At 38.8% G+C, this 20,639-nt stretch overlaps 1 protein-coding gene across 1 annotated transcript; it reads right to left on the bottom strand.

Moving 5' to 3' along the window:
• Positions 1-2,235: 2,235 nt before the first annotated feature.
• On the bottom strand, positions 2,236-6,654 carry LOC140624259 (large ribosomal subunit protein eL43-like). The gene is made up of 2 exons (XM_072811024.1): positions 6,617-6,654; positions 2,236-2,533 (listed from the first exon to the last, which is right to left on the bottom strand). Exons 1-2 carry the CDS (start codon positions 6,652-6,654, stop codon positions 2,236-2,238), a joined length of 336 nt encoding a protein of 111 aa, XP_072667125.1.
• Positions 6,655-20,639: the final 13,985 nt, after the last annotated feature.

Raw genomic sequence — 20,639 nt, 5'->3', positions numbered from 1 at the left:
AGCCCTTATCTCTTGTATGTATAGATATATTCATTTGAAAAAGAACTAACATTTAATAGACTATTAAACTATGTTCTAACCATACTGGTGTTTCTGTTCCTGGAAGATGCCACATCTTTTTCAACGAGAGGGCCTTCATAAATGCTAAGACTTATTCATTTATTCAATTTCTATTGAGTGATTACTTTAGCCAGGCATACAAGATTCTGGTTGTCATGGAACTTACTTTCTAGTTGGAGGGGATAGACACAAACAAGTAAACAAATCATCAAGCATTAATAATTGCTCTAAAGGATTTGGTAGATTGTGATAGGGTAGATGGTGACTGATGGAATGGTAAATGGCATCCCATATGGTGGATGGGTAGGCTTCTTGGAACAAGCGATTTTGAACTGGGATCCAGATGCTGGGGCCAGTTACATGAAGAGCTAGCATAAGAGCATTCTAGACACAAAGAACAGTAAATGCAAAAGCCTCATGAAATAGAAACAAATTTGACATGATTAAAAGGAGAGAGAAGATCATGAGTCTGGAGAAGAGTGACTGAAGGGAACTGGTAAGAAACGAGGTCATGAGGGAAGCAGAGACAGATCATAGGGCATCATAGGCCATGATAAAGAATTTGCTGCACTTCTGCCTAGAATGACCTGGCCCTTACTCTCTGCTTAAATCAGGCTCCCCCTTCTTAGCTTAAATACCACCTGCTCATGAAATTTTTCCCTTATGCCCTAGTCTAGGATGCCATTTCCTATTATTCACTCTCATAACACACTATACTGCTATTTTGATGTACTTATTATAATTGAAAGTAAACAGTCATTAGTGTAATTATCTATTAACTATTCTCCAAACCAGACTGTACATTTTTTGAGGGTAGAGATTGGTTTATCAAGTTTACTGCAGTGGGAAAATTAAATTCATTTGGCAAACAATTATAAGTGTTTTGGTATTTGCTGTATGCCAGACATGTACAAGATGCTCTATAAGTATATATTGAAGGAATGAAAGAATGAATCAGTGTGTTTTGTTTTGTTTTTAAAAATCGAATTACCTGCTTCCTAATTACTTGCTCTACCTAGATATGCAGCAGCCCACTTGTCCATGGGGATGTGGAAGGTTCCATAAGATGGGTAATGGAGAAGTGTGTCCTACCCAGATGTTTGATTCAGAGTTGGAGTTGATGTACAATGGCTCTATCCTTTTCTTGAAGATTTTAGTCACATGTACTCAATTATGAATGGGTACAAGGTATTTCCTTTTCTAATCTTTTTCCTTTTCAAGTCCTCTTTCCTATTTTCCCCTAACTCAGCAAGCAGTCTGTGGGGAGTGATTAGTATCAGAGGATGAGAATGTGAGAGGTGGGGATCATAGAGAAGGTTCATTTCAGTTCTTCATATTTTTTCCCAAAAGGCATGATTTGGTCCATGTTGTAGATGAAAGCCTATTAATCACATTAACATTAACACTATGGTATCAGATATGACACCATTATATACATCTAAGAGTCATGCTGAATAGCCAAGTGAATTAGATTTAGAAAGAAATTATCTCATCCTGTGGGGCTTGCTCATGAGAAATAGACAGGATTTGCTAACAATACTGTGGTTTGTCTTAGATTATTCCATAATGGATTAAGAAACAAAGGTGCCAAAAATGAACATTGGACACGGAGCCAAAGGCTAGTATTTAACTCCAGGCTTTGTCCCTTAGTTGCTGTATGTCTGTATGCACGTTGGACCATTAGTTTTGAAATCTGCAAAAGGATAATACTTACTTCACAGGATTGCTATGAGGATTAAATGAGTTGCCCTATAATAGCTTCTGGTCTATAGTAAGAGTTTGAACATAAATATTTGCTGAATGACTATTATTCTCCCCGTGTGTCCTTTTCCTGATTGCTCCTGAACTAGAGTTCTTTCTATTCATTCATTCAATAAATACTTATGTTTGCTTAAAAAGGCCCAGAAACTGGTTATTAAGATACATTTTGGGAAATATATTTCTAGATTGGAAAAGAGTAAGTTATTGAAATCATGGAATAATTATAGCAACTACCAGTTATTGTGAGCATACCATGAGGCATGAACTGGGAAAATGCTTTTTGTATATTACCTTATTTACTCCTACTACAGTTTCAGAGAGGGTTTTTTTTTTTTTAACAACAAGGCAAAGTAATTTTATTACATAAATTAACCCATTTATTATAGGCTAGCAGTGCTTCAAATGGTGGAGCTTTTACTGGTCTTTCAACTCCTTTAGTCTGATGGCTGACTTTACTGTGATGGCAGAAGTGGTGTTGTAGGTCCAGGCGCCACTGGCTATGGTCTTCATGCAGGAGCCACAATGCCAGATGCCCATAGCTCGCATTTTCATCTTGGTTTTACCACAGAAGGAGCAGGTGTACTTGGCGTGCTGGCTAATTTCAATCTTCTTTACCATTTTCCTGAGGGAGGCACCATACTGGGTCCTGTATTTACCCACGATTCTGACCTTCTTGGTGCATTTGGCTATGTCACCACCAACTAGGTCCCAGCTCAGAGAGAGCAGTTTCAGAAAGTTTAACCAAGTTTCCAGGGTGATCCAGCTAGTATGTTGAGGGGCCAAGATTTTAATCTAATTGTCTGGACTCCAAAGTCTATATATTCTTTTTGTTTTTTTTAAGATTTTATTTATTCATGTGATTCAGAGAGAGAGAGAGAGAGAGAGAGAGGCAGAGACACAGGCAGAGGGAGAAGCAGGCTCCATTCAGGGCACCTGACGTGAGACTAGATCCTGGGTCTCCAGGATCGCAGAGCCACCTGAGCTGCCTCTAAAGCCTGTATAATTTTAATAGACATCATATGTAGACTTCTTCAGAGGTTTGTTGCAAGGAATAAATGATATAAAATGTATGAATATACCTTATAACACTAATAAGGCATTATGTGAGTGTCCCTTTATATCATTTTCATCATCGGAAGTGATTGATTTGGTGATATTACTGAGGGTCAGCTATGCTTCTGGGGATAGCTGAGTGTAAGCTTTATGTGTGTTTAAAAATTCTATTATTTAAAGCAAATTTTTGCCTCTATTTTATTCAAAGGACTAATATCTTCTTTTCTCTATACCTGACCTATTGAAATTAGATTTGTTGATGGGATGGATGGATGATGAGTGGAGGATGCCCATTCTTCTGGAGGACACCCAGTGCCATGTTGTTTATAAATGAGGGAATAATAGCTGGTTGGCCATTCTTTGCTTTTTGTTTCAAGCCTGGGAAAGAGCAGACCTCCTAAAATCACTCGATTCAGAATTTTTCCAAACTGGAACACAGTAGCTTCATAAAAATCAGGTGATATTAAAAACTCACCACATTCCATTTTAGAGAAGAGGGAAAAAAAATCCAAAATGTAATTTTCAGTTCTCTGTGTTCTAAGTACCCTCTCCCCTGCCAATCCCCTGCCAACATCTTATTGGCATTCAACTTAAAAATGCATTTCCATTTTACATAATGGATTAATCATACCATAGATTTTTTTCTAATTCATGTCCTGGGGACTTACGGAATATCTGTTATCTAAGAAAATGTTTATTTGTTTTGTTCTATTGCCCAGTAAGCTTATTATAAGTTCAGATTCTGTGTCTGTGTGTATGTTTATTCAGAGAATGTGTTGTATTAAAACCAGAGAAAATAATCTTCTAAATTATTCCTTCACATAGAACAAATCAATATGGTCTCCTATACCTACTAGAGAAGCACAAATGGTACTGGAACATCTTCAGAGTGGTTTATGCCCTTGACAGGTCAATCAGAGGGTAGCTGAAACTGAAGAAGTCATATGCCATAGTGCCAGCGGAAATGAAAATTATACCACTCATACTAACGAGTGCATTTCCAAAGGGACTATTTAGCGGTATTAGAAGTCTCTAAGCAGATGCCTCTGAACTTAAAATACACTTAATTCCTAAGGATTGTCTTGTAATTAATTTACCCAGATAGACTCAATGAGGAGAATGCAGGGCAAAGCATCACATTGCTCAGCAGTTTGCAAACTTCAGGGAACACTAAGATAAATAATTTGATTTTTTAAACATCTAAATTCATTTCCCTTATAATTGAGAAGTGGAAACAGTGTACAGTAAAGAGAAGCACTTTCCAATTTTATAATCCAATCTCCTTAAAAAAATCCAACTACTGTAACAGGAAGGACTCCATGTAGCTGACATCAAAAGAATATCACTCATACTTTGGTTACAGCTTTTATTCCTATTAACTTGCCAGTCTGTAAACATCTCCATGAACGTAGGAAGCCTGTTCCTGACTGTTTTAGTTGCATACACGGTGCTGTACAGCAACAAACAGTTTCAACACACTTCCCCTTGACACAGCTTGTATTTCATGATGAACAGCCAAATCGCATGTGACTGTTGACAGCTGTATTTTCCTAGTATTAAGGAGTTAAATTTAAAAAGTGCTCAGATTTTTTTAGGAATCGGTACAAATTTGATAAAATAACTATTTCTGGAGGTTAAAGTATAGTGGTATGATATATGGATGGGATGGTACACAGGTTGGGAGTACTTAATGTCATGCTTTTTTTTAAATCTGGAAGCTAAGGTTTTGGATTCATTTGGATCAGGTTCCCCATCTGGCTTTCCGCTAGATCTTAGGCAAACTTCTTAACCTGTATCGGCCTTGGTTTAACTACTTATTGAAGGAAAGTGAGGATATGATAATAATAGGTTGTATTTGAAGAATGATGAGCTAATATGTATGTTCTACCTTAAATAGTGTCTGGCACTTACTTAATAAGAGGTACTGTTTACTATTACTGTTTGCTTTTACACTAAGGCACTTTACTCACGTATTTTATTCCTTTAAAAGGTATTTATGATGCACTTATTTTGTGCTCCGCACTGTGCTGGGCATTTTCACATAGCTCGTCTCTTTTCATCTTATGAGTAGGTTTCATCATCACCATTTTATAGATACAGAGGTTTGGGGATTTTGTGAATTTCACATAGCTAGTCAAAAATGCAGCCAGACTTGACATCCAGGTTCATATATATTTTTTAAGATTTTATTTATTCATTCATGAGAGACACACACAGAGGCAGAGACATAGGCAGAGGGAGAAGCAGGCTCCATGCAGGAAGCCCAATGCGGGACTCGATCCCAGGACTCCAGGATCACTGCCAAAGGCAGATGCTTAACCACTGAGCCACCCAGGCATCCCTAGGTTCATCTTTAACAAATAAATATTCATGTCTAGTAGGTATCAAGCACCCAACTAGGCACTGGGAAAACTGAAAATACTGAGACATGCTTCCACTCTCCAAAACATCACATTCAATTTGGGGATGAGGAGGGGAGGGACAAGCACCAACTAAGGCAGACCATGACAAATGATAGCATTGTGATATAAAAGAGATGTTAGAGATACCCAAGGAATGTGAAATTAATTGTGATTGGGGAAACAGGCAAGAAGATCACAGAGGAGGTGACTTTTGAGCTGGATCTGGAAGAATGAATGAGATTTTTAAAAAAGATTTATTAAATACTTATTCATTTGAGAGAGAGCGCGTGCGCCCATGCACGCACAGGAGGGAGGGGCAGAGGGAGAAGGAAGGAGAGAATCCCACGCAAATTCCTCATGGAGCGCAGAGGTAGAAGTGGAGCTTGATCCCACAACCCTGAGATTGTGACCTGAGCTGAAATCAAGAGTTGGACACTCAACCAACTGAGCTACCTACCCAGGCATCCCAAGAATGAATGAGATTTTAACAGATAAAGAAGAGTAGTCCAGGCAGAGGGAATTTCCTATGCAAATACACAAAGGTTTGGGGTATTTGTCAGATGCTTGAGAAATGCTAGGGTCAAATCCACCCTCTGGCTGGATTCACTAGCTGGGTGACATTGAGCTATCTATTCCCCTTTCTACACCTTCTGTCTGTCATGGAAAGATGAGCATGATGAAAACACAGAATGTGGAGATCAAAAGATAAGTGCATATAAAGTGCCTAGCACAAGATCTAGCTCTGTAAGTCTCATTTGCTGTTTTGTTGCTGTTACTCCTCAGTGTCTTTGCTCATGTTGTTCCTTCAGAATGCCCTGGTGTATCACCCCTGCCCCAACTTCCCACTCAGCCAGGTTCTCACCCATTTACTTCCTCTGGTAGAGGCATAATCTCCGAGGATAGTGCTTCTCGACACCAGTGGACAAATGAATCAGCTGGTCATCTTGTTAGAATGCAGATTTTGATTCAGTAGGTCAGGGTGGGGCCAGAGAGTCCATGTTTCTAATTAGTCCCCAGGTGATACTGATACTACTAGTCTCAAAGACTGTACTTTGAGTAGTAAGGGACTATAGCAGTGTTTCCCGGAATGATTTCTGCTTCTTTAACAAGCTTCCAGTAACACCAATTCTGTTGGTTCACAAAACATACTTTAACTAGTGAGGGTTCAGAGCATATAAAGACTTTTTTAAGTCTTTATTTTTTAAAAATCTTTCTATGAGTAGAGCCTCACCCCCCACACACCTTTTTCTCCTTTACACAAGGATCTGTTCCAGTCAAACTGGATTAATCTGCTTTTTCCTGAACACATCCTGTATGTTCAGAAAAGCTTTGAATCACACCTTCTTTTTGATCCATAGATGCCTGTGTACATCTCCATTACAACTTCTACCTTACTGCACTGAAATATGTATTTGTTACAAATCAAAACCACAATGAGATACCACCTCACACCAGTGAGAATGGGGAAAATTAACAAGGCAGGAAACCACAAATGTTGGAGAGGATGTGGAGAAAGGGGAACCCTCTTGCACTGTTGGTGGGAATGCAAACTGGTGCAGCCACTCTGGAAGACTGTGTGGAGGTTCCTCAAAGAGTTAAAAATAGATCTGCCCTATGACCCAGCAATTGCATTGCTGGGGATTTACCCCAAAGATACAGATGCAGTGAAACACTGGAACACCTGCACCCCGATGTTTATAGCGGCAATGTCCACAATAGCCAAACTGTGGAAGGAGCCTCAGTGTCCATCGAAAGATGAATGGATAAAGAAGATGTGGTCTATGTATACAATGGAATATTACTCAGCCTTTAGAAATGGCAAATACCCACCATTTGCTTCCAGGTGGATGGAACTGGAGGGTATTATGCTGAGTAAGTCAATCGGAGAAGGACAAACATTCTATGGTCTCTTTCATTTGGGGAAGATAAAAAATAGTGAAAGGAATTAAAGGGGAAAAGAGTGAAAATATTAGAGAGGGTGACAGAATATGAGAGACTCCTAACTCTGGGAAACGAACAAGGGATAGTGGAAGGGGAGGTGGGTGGGGGGTTGGGGTGACTGGGTGACGGACACTGAGGGGGGCACTTGACGGGATGAGCACTGGGTGATATGCTATATGTTGGCAAATTGAACTCCAGTAAACAATAAATTTTAAAAAATATGTATTTGTATGTCTCTCTTTACTTCTAGACTATTATTCTACTAATTATAAGCTACAATATATACTTTAGTAATTATGTTATATTATTAATACTAAATGGTATACCAAGAGGGAAGGGTTTGGGAGTGGCTGTTGTATTTGTTTCCTAGCATTGTCATAACAAAGTATAACAAACCGGGTTGCTTAAGACAAGAGAAATATATTGTCTCACACACAGTCTTGGAGGCTAGAAGTCTGAAATAAAAGTGTTGGTAGGGTTGATTCCTTCTGGAGGCATGGAGAATATGTTCCATACCTGTCTCTTAGCTTCAGGCAGATACTGACAATCCTAAGTATTCCTTGGCTTGTATTTATGTTACTCCAGTCTCTGCCCATCATCCCATGGTATTCTCTCCTTGTCTGTATATACCTTTGTGTCTCTTTTCCTCTTCCTCATTTGAAAAATAAAGACACAATTAAGAAAATATGGGCACTAGTTTTTGGATTAAGGCCCCACCTTTAACTAATTACATCTGCAACAACCCTCTTTCCAAATAGGTTCACATTCTGAGGTTCTGCAAGGGACATGGATTTGGGGGAAGGGGCACAATTCAACCCCAACTGAATTGCTGGTGCATGGTGATAATGAGGAATAGACTACGATGTGTCCGAGTTTTAAAATTCTCTACAGATAATGCTTGCAGCTGGGGTAGACTATTCCCACTGTTCATCCCCACTCCTCAGTATACCATTGTTGATATGTCTTACCTCTTTTAATAAAATATGCTGCATGTCCATTTTATTTTCACTAAAACAGTACAAAATTTGTTTTTGAAAGTTTGAGGGCATTTATAATGCACAGCCTATCATGCTAATGACAATTTTGGGGCATTCTATTGTGTGGAGGAAAATTTATATACTAGAGATAGTACACTAAACAGTTTATGTCTTAAACATTAATGCTTATAGGTTCAAGTAAATGACTGTTATTACATGTCTCATGTGGATATTACAAAAAAAATTTTTGACATGTTCAAAGTAACTTTGAAATGAAAAATTTGTAGCTTTGTTATCAAAATCAGCTCAAAGTTGTACTATTGATTTTATTCCATCTTGGTATATATACATAATCAAGTAAATATACCACTTTTCTACACCTTTTCTTTTTTGTGTGTTAACTGTGCATTGATATTTGTCCAAGCAATATAAGGCCCTGAAAAAAGCACAGAACTGAGGTCAAGAGGTCTTGGTTCTAACCCTGGCTCTACCCCTATGAAACCATGTGACCTTGGGCAAATCACTGAAACTCTAAATTTGCTCACCAGGAGATTAAACTGATTGAGCTTATATATATTGCTATTTATAGAATAAGTCCTCTTTTCATCTCTTCTAGATTTGTTGAATTATTTTATTTTCTATTCTTTGAACCTCTTTTTATACAATAATATGAATGATTTCATCATTTTCTGAGGCCCCCCTAGTCTGATTAAGAAAGTCGTATAGGGAATCCTATTTAAATGACTGGGGACAGAATCACAAGGTGGTTTAATATTTCCTTGGGTAGACTGGTATTTGGAAGCAGCATTTTGATCTAAGTATTTTTGCTTCCATCCTCACCTCCAAGAGGAAAATGGCTTCACACAGTCACCTTTTACCTATGAGGCTGAGTGTTGCCATACTCAGGGATTAAACATCTGCTCCAGTGTTCATATAAATTATTTAGTTTAACCTCAGGCTTTCTTTTGGTCTTCAAAATTAAAATTTGAGTAAATTACTTAAAATTCATAAGCATTGGGCAGCCCGGATGGTTCAGCGGTTTAGCGCTGCGTTCAGCCTAGGGTGTGATCCTGGAGTCCCGGAATCGAGTCCCACATCAGGCTCTCTGCATGGAGCCTGCTTTTCCTTCTGCCTGAGTCTCTGCCTCTCTCTCTGTGTGTCACTCATGAACAAATAAATAAAATCTTTTTAAAAAATTCGTAAGCATTCATTTGACATTTATTATCGTGCAAAGCCTATACTGAGAGCCCTTCATCTCTGTGACCCAGTGCCTGGCATAGGGTTGGCATGTGAAGGCCAGTATGGAATGAAATAGGTGATTCCCTCTGACTTCTAATGTAGTGCTACCTCATTTTGCAACAGCTGTTTTTCTCTGACATTTTTGTGTAAGAATTGCTGTGTATTGGACAACATTGTAAACATACTATTTGAGGCAACTATATGGCTGCTTAACTTGCTGGAACAATCACCAGTCCTATGTCCATTTAATAACCTCAGATGTCCTAGGTAACGTAATGTCTCACCTCTGCATCTTCATTTGAGAAATGAAGGTTTAATTTTGATGGCTCCTGAGGTTCTTTCACCACTAAAATTCCTTGATCAAAATTTAACTTTTCATGTATTAGACTGTATTAAATTATACAGTTTCTGTAATTAGCATTGTATTTTGTCTTGAAAGAAATTTGATTTTCAAGACATTCAGGTGTATGTTTGTTTTGAAGTAATTACATTGTGGTTATTATGAGAACATATTTTGGAGTTGGTCAGTCCTGATTTGAAATCTTTCCTCTGACATTTATGAACAGCAGGTTGCCATACCTCTGTCAGACTCACTTTTCTTATCTGGAAATGGGGATGGATAAAGAACAATAATGCTTTCTAGGGCTATTGTTAGGATTAAGTGAAATAATGTATGTAAGCACTTAGGACAATGCCTGGCACCAGGTAATTATTTTTCTTACTGTACCTACCCTGGGACTGAAATCATAAGGAAGAAAAACACTAGAAATATGTTTAATTTCAGAGTGAAGGTAATGACTGCAGGTAAAGACGAAATAACTTTACTTATTAAGCTGTGCTTCAGATTCACTAGTACTCTCTCATCTGGGTAGGAGAATGTCTACAGAGATGAGAACAGCAGTTACACATCAGGGTGGCACTTGAATTGATAAATCATCCCTTGCTATTGCACTCTTTAAATTAGCAAATGAAAGAGCATATTTTGGCAATGGAGCAGTATTTATAAATTAAATTTATTGATACATGTGGTGTTGGTTATTATTTTAATCTTTCTCTCTAGGTATTTTGTAAGAAAATATAAGTCTTGTGTTTATTTCTGTTTGTTAATGCTTTGATAAATCAGACATTTTTAGTATTCTATCAATGGCAAAAGTCTAATTGCCTTATTGTATTCTGATTTATTTCTTTCCTTACTTTCTTTGCATCTGCAGCCCAACAAATGAGTCTCTGAAGAGATATATGTTATGATACAGTGTCAGTGAAATTAATCCTGATCAATTTTAAAGTTCACATTTTTATTTGATGACTTTCAAGGGAATCACTAAAACTGAGATTGACTTGGTCTCTTCTTTTGTTGGTTAAATATTGTTGTTTGAAAGCAGTGGAGCTGGAGTGAAGAACAGGGCCCTTTTTGTACTCTTAACTCTGTTCCATTTCTGATGAAAAGCTGCAGCAATTCCTCATGTCTATGTATAAAATGAGGCTAATTGGTCAAAAAGAACACAGTGGCCCTAATGGGCTTTTGACTTTGGCATCTCACCAAGGCAAAAAGCCTAATTCTATCCACAATGAGAGAATACTGAGTGCTATTGAAAACTTACTTCTCATCCTTTCATTTCTCCAAACATTTTAATTTTTTCAATAATAAAATTGCCGTCTCACACCTATATGGTGTTTTACAGCTAGCATCTCATCCAATGCTCCAGATTACTCAGGAAGGTAATTGGGGCAGATATTATCTTCTCCTCTTAAGGTGGGGAAACTAGGATTCAGAGAAAGGGAGCCATTTGACTAAAATCACATAGCTAATCCATTTAGAGTGAGAATTTCTGAGCAGTGGTTACACATTCCTATTTGAAAAATGAGTTTGCACACAAAAAGAATATGGAGACAACATATTGTTTAATAATAAAGATAATTAAAAATGAAACTCTGAGCAGTAGTTTTTCACACAAGGACATTGAAAACCCCTTATATAATTTTACATATAATTTTCAAGTTCTAACACAAATGACATGGCCTATGGTTGATTGAAAAAAACAAATGGTCTAGGGAAAGAATTTCTGTTTTCTGTTTTCTCCCACAATGGAACCAATATTTCCACAAAGATTTGTGTATAACATTTGTACTGTTTATAATGATTTTCATCCTTACTCATGTATTTATTTTTGTAATGCTACTTTTCTTTGTTTTTATCTATGCACATAAAGAAATTTTGAAAAAAGTCAAAGAAATATAAATGTTTCCAAAAGAATCTATAAAATTGTACAGGAAACAATCACATCCAAATATGCATTGTTACTTAACATTGCAAAAGTGCACATAAGTACACTTTTAAAAATTCCTGGTTTGCAGGAATTTTAAACTTTATCTCATGCTAAGCAAAAATAAATAGTGAAGGAAATATAAATTTGAAAATTTTGTCAATTGGGCGATGACCAGCATTTGATACATATAAAACTGGTGCCATTTATTGGGTGGGGGACTGGAAAGCACAGATATTAGATTTATCTACTTTCAAATTCAAGGAGCTAGGTAAATAAATATTTGTATGACCACTATCAGAATATATTAATTATCTAGAACCACCCAATTTCCTCTTCAAATCTCCCCTCCAGCATAACTACCAAAAATCAAATCTTGAGGGAACTTTGGCTAACTTTAAATCACATAGCTCATTGTTCTTGGAGCAAACCGATTTTATTTTTTTGCCTCTTTTTTTTTTATCGTTAATGTCAAGCAAACATTTATTTCAGGTGCAAAGCCTCAGGATATGTTAGTGAAAACAGTGGCTGGGCTGTGCTAGTGCTTACTGGCCACTAAGTGGGTGGGAAAAGGGTGTTGTGACCCTCTTACCCTTCCCACCAGTCTCCCTAACAGCTTTGGCCTTCGGGTCAGCTCAATTTCCCCTCCACTGAGTGGCCATTACGGTGCCTGCTCGGTGATAAATGCTTTTTGTAAGAGACTGCATTGCCGGCAGCTAGCGCTAGGGAAGTCTGCCACAGGGGCCAGGCAGACAAACTAACATGCTGGCGCACGATGGGCCCGTTACCTAGCAACGTGCCTGGCCTCACCAAAATGAATAGACCCACAAACAAAAATGAAAAGGAGATAAAACGAGTCAAAGTACAAGGGGCAAAGAGGTTAATATTCCTCTATCGAATAACTTCGTTTTGGAGAATTGCATTTTAACCTTTTTTTTCAAAGCTGAAGGTGGAGACACGTATTGGAAATTAAATTAGGCCACATTTGTATTTTTTTAATGTTTTATTTTATGCAGAATGTTCTTTCTGTCTCTTTCTCTCCATAATTGTCTAACTTTCTTTTAAAGTGGAAGGAGAAGCAGCATTAGAGGGGAACACATGATGGCTATATAAATATTTTACTTTTCCTATGTCATCTAGCCGTGTGGCTTTGGGCAGGTAGCTTGGGTTCTCTGTTGCCCAATTTCCCCTCTCAACAAAAAAGGATAGCATAGGTAGTTTATTAAACATGATGAGAGAGTGAGGTATAATGTTTTATACCAAGGAAAGACTCACTTTTCTTAAATCTAAACACAACTAACTCTTACTCTGCAATTTAAGATGTTACGTTATAGATTAGTGAAAACTGTTAAATAAATGACTTTTATCTTTGAGGTCAGGGTTGCCCCACATTATTAGATCACTTTGATACTGTGTGTGTCTATGTGTAACTTTGAGCATCTACTATGCACCATACAAAGCCCTTTCAAAATATGTACTAGTGTTTGTTAGGTAAAAATGAATGGATGAGTCCAGATTCACTCAAAAAAGTTGTTACACAAATTTCTTTAGGGTCTACCAATCAAAGGGTTGGTATCTTGATATTTCCTACCTAGTGCCATAAACAGAAATAGAATTGCAGAAGTTTGAATCCATTATTCATAAATCTTTCAAATTTCCCTGTTGTCATCCTTCCAATCACTGGCTTAGTTGAGGTCACCATCTCTCATCTGGATTACTAGTTTAGCCTCCTAATTAATTACCCTACTTCAAATCTTCTCCCTTCTGGTACACTCTTTGCCAAAGTTAACTACACAGTTATTTTGAATCCTTTGCTTAAAATCCTCATTTGGTGCCATATTGCCCAAACTCCTTATCATGATTCATAAAACCCCTCACAATCTGCATCTCTGACTACCATTCACCTTGAGTCCTACACTCACCCACAGAACTTCTCTCAGTTTCCCACCTATATCATGCTCATGAGCTGCTTCCTGTCTTGGCACATACTGTTCCCCATGTTAAAAATGTGCTTTCCTATTCCACTTCTCTGTCCACAGAATTCCTGGTCCTTCCTTAAGATCCAGGTCACATGCACCTTCTCTACTCTTAAGCAGATCCCTCTAATATGTTTTCATGGCCCTTTCTACATAGGTCTCACCTTAATCAAGTCTCTTACCCTATCTATCCTCATCTGGAAAGTGGTGTTAATAACAGTATTTACTTCATAGGGCTGTTGTGAGCAGTAAATGAGTTAACACAGAAAGTGCTTAAAACCAAGTATGGTACTTTGTAAGCACCCAATGAACACTAGCTACTATTGCTCTTATTATAAGATCTCAAATACATTGTGGAATAATTACTGTTGAAATTGGGGCACATGGGTGACCCAGTGGTTGAGCGTCTGCCTTTGGCTCAGGTCATGATCCTGGGGTCCTGGGATTGAGTGCCGCATCAGGCTCCCATGGGGAGCCTGCTTCTCCCTCTGCCTATGTCTCTGCCTCTCTCTCTGTCTCTCATGAATAAATAAATAAAATCTTTTTTAAAAATCACTGTTGAAATATTTGTTCCCCCTTCAGATAACAAGATTTTCTTAAGGGCAGGAAACATGCCTTAGTTAGCTTTACATCCCCTGTGCTGGGCATTTGTTTGCCATCATAATAGGTGCTCAATAAAGGTTTGTTGCAATAATGAATGAACGAATGAATAAATCAATGAATCAATGTATAATGTTTTTAGAGCTGCCTGGGTTGATGAGGGATTTTGTTCGTTTTATGGTTTAGTATACTTTCTCCTTAAAGCAAACTTTCCACACATAATAAACTTTCCTCATGAGGCTTTTAGTTTTAGGATGTTCAATAATACAAGTGTTCTTTTCTCCATCTTCTCCCTCTATTGGAAAACCATCATAAAATCTCTTTTATTACATGGGCTGAACTTGGGCACTTGAATTCCGGAGTTGCCTGGAAAACCCCTGTAAAGTGATTGTGCTATTTTTTGTTTCATGGCTGTTAGGTTTAGCTTCGCTGTAGATTGCCTGTAAACTTTACAGGGTTCAATCTTTAAGCCAGCACTCTGACTTCTCACCTACTTCTCTTTTGTGTTACTAGAAACAGAATCAATATTATATTTTGAAATATAAAAAAATGTTTATTTATCTAACTGCTACAAAAATTCATGTTGAGCACAAATAATTATTTTTGGAAATAGTCACAAATTTGTGGCCTAATCATAAACTAAAAACCCCAGGGACCTACAGACTACATTGATTGGTGTATGGTGTTGAAAAGAGGTTAGGTGAAAAGAGAGCAGGACATGAACATGAATGCTCTTTCCAAACAGAGAAATCACTTTCTAGTAGATACCCAGTAGAAGATGAAGCTTTTTTATAAACTTAAAAGCCTGACAAATATATTTATTTTCTTTGACCTTAAAGAGAGGCATACTATAGTTATGGAAACAACATAGGCTAACCTGGAAATCAGCCTTGCTTTGCCATTTAACAAGATAGGTTAACTTTTCTGACCCTCAGTTTCCTTACCTGTAAAATGGGAATCTTCCTTCCAGAACTTTTATGAGGATTAAATGAGATACCACATATGAACACCAAGCACAGTGAGTATATAAATAGCTGCTCAGTAATTATTAGCTCCATCCCCCAATTTTTTTTTTTTGTTATTTCTGTTTCCATCTCATAAAACAAACCCCAGACACACCATCCTAACTATATGTCCCTGGGTGTTTTGTTTTTTTTTGTTTTTTTTTTCTGTTGCCAGTATTCTCGTCTCCAGCAATGGGACTTTTCTCTAAGGCTCTGGCCTCCAAATGATCCTTTTTGATTGGTTCCCTTTAAAATGTTCTGAGATATTTTAAAAGACTAAGAGACTATCAAAGGGATGGGGGCTTGGGAAACATGAAGAGTACAAGAAATATGTCAATAGTTCGTTCACAAAGGACTTGAATCCTGGCTGTTTGGCTCCCAAGTCTGTGCTTTTAACTACTGTTGTAGGTCTGCCCACAAAGACAAAGGAGTGTCTAGGGAGAGCACATGGTACTGGAGAGGATACTGGCCTTGGATTGGTCAGGTTGAATTTTAATTCCCCCTCAACACAGATATTTAATGAAGGCTTACATGGGCCTGTGCAGCAGTAACCAGCATGGGCATAGCCCCCACTTTGGTGGAGCCCACTGTCCACTTAATGTCCCCAGCTGCCAGTGTTCTCATCCACAAAATGGGGATAAGAGCCCCACTTTGTATGCTAAGGGCTTCATATATTGTACCTAATTTCACTCTCCCAATCACCTCAATGTTATTTTTTATATGAAGAAACAAGCCTCTGCTCAAGTAGGCCTAAGGTGGACTCTGAAGCAGGCTGCCTGCTGCCCATGCATGTGTTCCTGACACTGTACTAACAAGTGGGAAGCAGCTGGCAGAGCACTGGGCACATATTAGAGTCCATGCTCCATGAGTTGATGGTCCTCTCTTCCTGTCCTTCTCTCCTTCCTTCCCTTCATTCATGTTCCCTCTCATCCTCACGCTTAAGTGTCCAGGTCATGAGAACACAGAAACAAGAGAGAGAGAAATGGAAATGGGGCAGAAAGACAGACACAAAGCATTTCACAGTTCTCCCTAAGGTAGCCCTGCAGTTAGTACTCTATACATCAAGCCTCCCTGCAATCAGTTTGCATTTCCCAAACTTGAGTAGTTCCTGTAATTATATCCGTGAGTTTTAAGTGGTTGCAATCTCTCTTCCTTTCTCAGTTTACGTGTTTTAATTTGTTTCCTCTTCCCTCACTTTTTTTTTCTCTCATATGCACATACCCAGGCCCATGATAATGAATGGACTCATACTAATTACAAGGCTGTGATTCCATCAAAGGGCTTGGATGCTGCTGCTGTTTCCATCAGTGACTTGAGCAAAGCTCCAGGGGTTTATAACTCATCAGTGTCTTGATGGAAATTTGGCCTGGCAATCAGGATCTAATTGTTCTGGATGCTGTACACATGTTGCTCTAGAGAAAAACAACTTCAAAATAACTTGCTCTCTTTTAGTGATCACTGCTGATATGTCTCTTAGGTCTGGAATTACCATTTTATAGGTAAGTTTGAAAAATGTCTTAACAGCTTAGAATAAGAATGACTTACGTGTAGGGTAGATCTTGAAAAGGGAACTCTTTGTGCCAAGAAATTACCTTTCATTGACCCTAATTGACTATCTCACAAGATTTCTGGGAACTGAATCAGTTACCACAAAAATAAAGTACAGACATGGAGAGCTTATGACTTGTGAACTAGACATGCTGTATCTGTTGTCAGAAACACAGGTACAACATTAATGAACATCTGAGTTATATAACTATTATTTAATCTCACAGCAGCAACCCTGCAGTAGGTATTATAAGGCCCATTTTACAGATGAGAGAAACAAAGCCCAGAAAGATTAAATAACTTGCTTAAGACCTCACAGGTAGGAGGTGGGATTCAGGCTCAGATCTGTGTGACTCCACAAACATTACTATTCCACTACATTCTGAAGGGTTAAAATTACAACAGTTTGTCTAGACAAGTCATTTGCCTTAGAGTGGGAGGGAAGATCTGGTGAGGGATAACAAAATTACTTCAGGGAATGATGGCAGGATATTAGGACCAGGAGTCCCGGGGAAAGAGTTAAAGAGCACTGGGAGGCTTTAACTGAAACCTCAGGGTAGTAGGTTGAGGGAGGAGTTGAGTCCAAAGTGGTGGGAAGGTCTGACAAGAGCAAGGCATGGTGTTGGGGTCCTCCACGGTGATGGAGACCTGCTCCTCAAACCAAAGAGAATAACACTGAAACTGAAATTATATAAGATGTGCTAAGAGATGGCTAGTTGGGGGCCTAATTCCTAAGAAGATTAGCAACAGTTAGGGAGGATTCAAGGAATTAGAAGACTCATGGTTCTTGCCTTCAAGGAATTCATAATGTGATTGAGTGAAAGTATATATGCACTTTACACTGTAAAAAAATTATTATGTAAGGCCATGTAGGAGAGGTGTCAAAAGAGTGGTAAACAAGTAAACACGGTGTTTACTCCCTCCCTCCATTTATTCCAAGCAGAGAGGGCAGCACTTTAACAATGCCAATGGGCCCTTCATAACCTACCTCCTTGCCTTCCTCTCCAGGCTCCAGCTCCCCATCCCTCCCCTCCATATCATAGCCACAGTGAGCCACTCTGTTTCTGTGATGCCATCTCTCACCTCCAGAACATGGCACCCACAATCCCCACCTGGAACACTCTTTGTTTGGTTTCTATCAGACCCCAGGTCTTAGCATAGTTATTTTCAGGATGTCTCTCCTAACCCTTACTTTGTCAGTCGGGGTTTTTTTCCGTTATCACCATCTATGCTTCCAGGTATGATGTAAACTCTATAAGGATTGGTAAACAAACGGTTTATTTTGTTCACTGTGGTATTCCTACACCTGGCCCAGTGACCAGAACAGAATTGGTACTCAATAAATATTCGTTGAACAAATGAATAAATCATTCTTTTTTTTAATTTTTATTTATTTATCATAGTCACACACACAGAGACAGAGAGAGAGAGACAGAGACAGAGACAGAGACATAGGCAGAGGGAGAAGCAGGCCCCATGCACCGGGAGCCTGATGTGGGATTCGATCCCGGGTCTCCAGGATCGCGCCCTGGGCCAAAGGCAGGCGCCAAACCGCTGCGCCACCCAGGGATCCCAATAAATAATTCTTTAGTTATTCAGTATCTAGCATAGTCCTGGGAACTCTTCAAAGAGCTAGGAATTGTTTTTATGAGCTTTACATTTATTAATTCCTTTAATCGTCATTACAACACTATGAGATGGGAACTGTTATCAGCTCAATTTTACAGATGAGGAAATGGAAGCACAGAACCTAGGCAGTCTAGTGCTAGATACTGTCCTCTTATCCACTATATTCTGCTGCCCCAAGGTTAGTCTCAGGAATGAATGAATAAGCAAGAATGAATACACATGTGGGAATTACTGTGTTATTTTCCTGAAGTAATATTTCTTGAAGTTATAAGGTATATGGAGTAGTTTTTTTATTGACTTAGGCTGTGGGTGGAGCTGTTCATGTAAACTGTGCCATAAGAAACTCCAATTCAGGTGAAATCCTGGGTTGGTATCATCACTGTCACTTTTAAACAGGAAGGACAACTAGAGGGACCTGTAGAAATATGAGGGAGGGTTAAGGAGGCTGGCCATCTTTGCTCTGGAAGGTCAATTAAAGAGACCTCATCTGACCGTGTGTAGGATAACAAACTAATTGGATGCATTGCTCCTAAATGTCATTCATAAATAGCACCTGCTATAATTCACATCCTTTCAGAAAATAACAACATATTAGCAAGTGCTATTAATCGAGCCCCCAACATCTGCCAATGAGAAAACACAGATGGATTCACTCCACTAACAGGAGATATGGTTACATGTGAACTAGGCAAAGGAGAAAGGAGGGATTAAAATAACACTACTCTTCCTACCAATTCTCTTCATGACTGCTGCAGAAACAAGCATCCCCCACAAATGTACTCAAGCTGCCTCCAAACCTAATAACTTCACTTTTTGCTTGATGGCCATGTCAATAACATGAGGTTTGCCCATAGAGCTCACACTAAATTTCTACTCCTTTACAGTGTGTGCTGCTTGTCTGTTATATTGAGTCACCAAAGCCTACCAAGCAGCCATTGGGTGCCAGGCTCTGAACTAGTCCAACAGATGTTATGCCCCACCCACATCCCTTAATATTCATCTCCATGTTCTAAAGGTTGCTTACAGTAAGCACAGGTGACACTGTCTGAGGGCTTGACCTGTGAGGAAAGCAAGTCAGAAATGCTGGAGAGCGCATGCCCCTGGGAGCAGTGCTCGATCAACAATAGATTGGGGTGGTGGTGGATAAATGCCCCAGCTCCTCTAACCCTTAGTGGGACAACACTGGGACATATTCTACAGTGTCTCTCTAGTTCTCCAGAGGGCCTAGTAACCTGCTTGATAACATATTTCTTATTGGCTTCTTCCCCTCTGCTGTTTCCCCTCCTCAGTTCCCACTGTTCTCTGGGATCTCTCCCAAATAAATGACTTACACTTCAATGCTTGCCTTAGAGTCTGCTTCTGAGGAAATTCAAATTAATACAGCTAGGCCTTGAGCATACAGAGACAAATCAAGACAGTCTCTGCCTTCAAGATGTTCATAGTCTAAAAAACAATAAAGACAAAATGAATCAGTGGTTTACAAAAGTATGGAAAATGATATAATAATAGCATACAGAAGGGGTTATGGAGTTTAGAGAAGAATCACAGAAAACTTACAGGAATGTGTAGGTGAGTGGTGTGGAGCAGTCAGAGAGAGCTTGCAGGAGGCGAGATCTGTTAATTGCTTGCTTCAATGATGAGTATCATGCTATAAAATAGTTTAGTATTTGTAGAATAAATGATCTGTAAAACGACTCTTGTGTTTCTATACAGTTACAGAAACACTATAAAATGAAATTTTCCCTAAGTCAGGCTTTTAGATCCCTGATGGTTTGTATTCTGAGAAAATACTTCCAAAATGTATGTGTGTTGGTTTTTATCATTCCTCCATATCTGGGCTCCTGTATGCACATCTCCCCATCCTCAGTCTGGCCTGTAGTCAAAACAGACAAGAACACTGACATTTGTGCTCTGAAAGCCCTTTGCATGTGTCCCTTTCCTACTGCATTGTCAGTATTTGTTTATATGCTGCTCTCAAATGTCCACCATGTGCATGGCGATGCTCCCTTTGTCTCCTTTGCTGACATAAAAACAGCTCATTACTGTATATTTTTTTGTGCTTACTTCTTCAAAACTTGCCACTAAAGTCTAAGCTCCACGAAAGCAGGGGGCTTTCTATTGTGTTCACCACTGTACACCCAGTACAACACAGTGCCTGGCACAAAATGGATGCCAGTGAATGAGT

The sequence above is a fragment of the Canis lupus genome, chromosome 3 (assembly GCF_048164855.1).
Source record: "Canis lupus baileyi chromosome 3, mCanLup2.hap1, whole genome shotgun sequence".
NCBI classification, from domain to species: domain Eukaryota; kingdom Metazoa; phylum Chordata; class Mammalia; order Carnivora; family Canidae; genus Canis; species Canis lupus.
This window is presented reverse-complemented; position numbering and strand designations above follow the sequence as displayed.

Excerpts from the sequence above, each read along its gene's own strand:
- LOC140624259 (XM_072811024.1), bottom strand. The coding sequence starts at position 6,654 with ATGGAGATGTACACAGGCATCTATGGATCAAAAAGAAG. Across the intron at positions 2,534-6,616 it reads ATCTATGGATCAAAAAGAAG|CTGGGACCTAGTTGGTGGTG; the intron begins GTGTGATTCAAA and ends GCTCTCTCTGAG.